The sequence below is a fragment of the Pteropus vampyrus genome, unplaced genomic scaffold, assembly GCF_000151845.1.
Source record: "Pteropus vampyrus isolate Shadow unplaced genomic scaffold, Pvam_2.0 Scaffold858, whole genome shotgun sequence".
NCBI classification, from domain to species: Eukaryota; Metazoa; Chordata; class Mammalia; order Chiroptera; family Pteropodidae; genus Pteropus; species Pteropus vampyrus.
In genome coordinates this window covers 30,041-32,374 of record NW_011889639.1, presented here as the reverse complement: position 1 = coordinate 32,374, position 2,334 = coordinate 30,041, and the positions used below count along the sequence as shown (strand labels likewise).

The following is a 2,334-nucleotide window of genomic DNA, read 5'->3' as shown; positions in this document are numbered from 1 at the left end:
AAATATATTCAATTGTCAATACAAGGTAGATTATCACTTAAGATGTCGGGTGTTTCTAGATGGGTTTACTAAATTTCAAGCTACAAAACTGTAGAGACTGAAAATCAGCTAAAAAATAATGTACTCCTTCATAGTAATATTTTACTTTAAGTGATATACAAGTTTGGGACACTTATAATAAGAATAGTTTGGGGCACTTACAGTAAGAACAATCACAGCAGTGAGTCCTCCATCTGGGAAAAAATAAAACCAGTTTGATATAATTGAGCATATATGAGTCTCCAGATAGCAGTTACATTTTAAATTTGACCAGATCATGTATAAATTATAGCAAAGAAAATGTTTCTCAATCCAGTTTAGTAACACTGTTAGTGCATCTAGGTAATTTTGATCATAGAACCTTTCTAATCCGATTCCAGGCTTAGGGTCCAACATTATTTTGTGCTATAGTTTCCGCACTAGGTTATTTAGTGAAGGTTATTAATAGAACAATTAGAATTCATTCATTAGAGGAAAGTCATTTTGAAAACATATTATCCCATTATAGTTGGTTTAGTCCAGTATTCAGTCTATATTTCTTATGATTTATAGAAATTTAATGTATCCTTTTCTCACCAAAAGTGGGTCTGTGGAATGTCATAATGAAGTTCTCTTAATCTATCGCCCAGGTGCAATCTTCACAAACAATATTTATCTTATTATCAATACCTCTTTATCTCTCTATCCAAAGAAAATTAAGACATAGTCTTAATTATGAAGGAGATTCTAAGCATGTATATGAAACACTGGGACACATGGATGAAAACTATGCATAGAAACTTAAACATGCATTTTTGAGTGTCTAAGGAGCAATAAATAATACTAGCAAATCTTAATTCTTAGAAATGTTGGTTAGTTTTACCTCTACTTCTAAGTGGCCATTATTTTTATGAAATTTTTATATGGCAAAGCATATAGTGTCATGTTTACCTCTTCAGAAAAAAATTATCAAGTGTTTAATGTCTTAAGACGACACTTGATTAACTGGCACAATACAGTTTAACCACAGTGTTCAGAAGGAAAACATAAAAAGCCTAAGGCACATTTTATAAAAAGATTACCTTACTAGTCTAATGTAAATAAAATACATATTTTTCATTTACTCATCAAGAAATCTTATATTTCATTTAACTGTACAGCTATACTTTATCATTTTCTTAATATATATTGGGAGAACCTTGTGAGTCTACATAAAGTGTGCTATAACAGCATGTTTTAGAAAAACAATAATCTCACTTGCAGTATTTTAAGGCCTACATATACAAGGTATGAATAAAAAGAAAATTTATTTTGAAACAGTTTAAGAAAAATAGGTATTACTTCTTTATTAAATATTTGGTAGACTTTACCTGCGAAGTCACCTCATCCTGGACTTTTTTTTTTTTTGAGAGTTTTTTGATTACTGATTCAATTTTTTGCTAGTAATTGACCTGCTTAGATTTTGTATTTCTTCCCTGTTCAGTCTTGTAAAGTTATGTGCTTCTAGAAATTGATCTGTTTCTTCTAGATAGTGGAATTTGTTAGCATACAATTGTTTGTAGCATTCTTTAATGATTCTTTGTACTTCTTTGGTGTCAGTTATCAATTCTTCTCTTTCATTTATAATCTTTTAAAAATTTTCTATTTTGTTTATTTCCACTCTAACTTTTATTATCTTTTTCTTTTGTTTACTTTGGGTTTTGTTTGTTCTTTTTTTCTCATTTCTTTAAGTGTAAAGTTAGATTGCTTATTTGGGATTTTTAACACATCTTGAGCTAGGTCTCTATGGCTATGAACTTTCCCTCTTAGAACTGTTCTTGCTGCATCCCATAAATTTGGAGTATTTAAAAAATAACTGGTAAAATAAAAGGCTTGAGCTCTTTATGAGTGAAGAATGTATCTTTATTACATAGTTCAAATCCAATGATTAATATAAAAATAAAATGTACCATTAAACCATGAATACCAAAAGTCTTAAAATTAATAGTTTGATTTCAATGTTATTTCCAAAGCAATAGGGAAAAACAACTAAAAATCAGAAATTTCAAAACACTTAATCTTGGTCTATACTCCAGTATTTATTCTAAGTCTTTCATTACAGTGTATATGATTTCATTAAAATTTAAGTTTAAAAACTCTATATTCTCCTTTGAAGATATACTTTTTTCAATGTTAAGCTTCCCCATTTTTCATCTTTATAGATGAAAAGACAATTAAAATAATGAGGTGGCTTACGAATCTAACCCCTCTCAGCAACTTTTAAGTTTTAGCCTTCAGTTTTACTGCAACCTAAGAAATTAAGAGAACGTCAGTGTT

The 2,334-nt window shown here is 29.1% G+C and overlaps 1 protein-coding gene across 1 annotated transcript in view; it reads right to left on the bottom strand.

Moving 5' to 3' along the window:
* Positions 1-201: 201 nt before the first annotated feature.
* Positions 202-2,334, bottom strand: part of LOC105309798 (membrane cofactor protein-like) — a gene marked incomplete at both ends in the record, with an annotated part of 18,233 nt that continues 16,100 nt past the window's right edge. The window contains one exon of the mRNA XM_011385997.1: positions 202-233. Within this exon, the coding sequence (XP_011384299.1) occupies positions 202-233 (32 nt within the window). The remainder of the gene's footprint in view (positions 234-2,334) is intronic.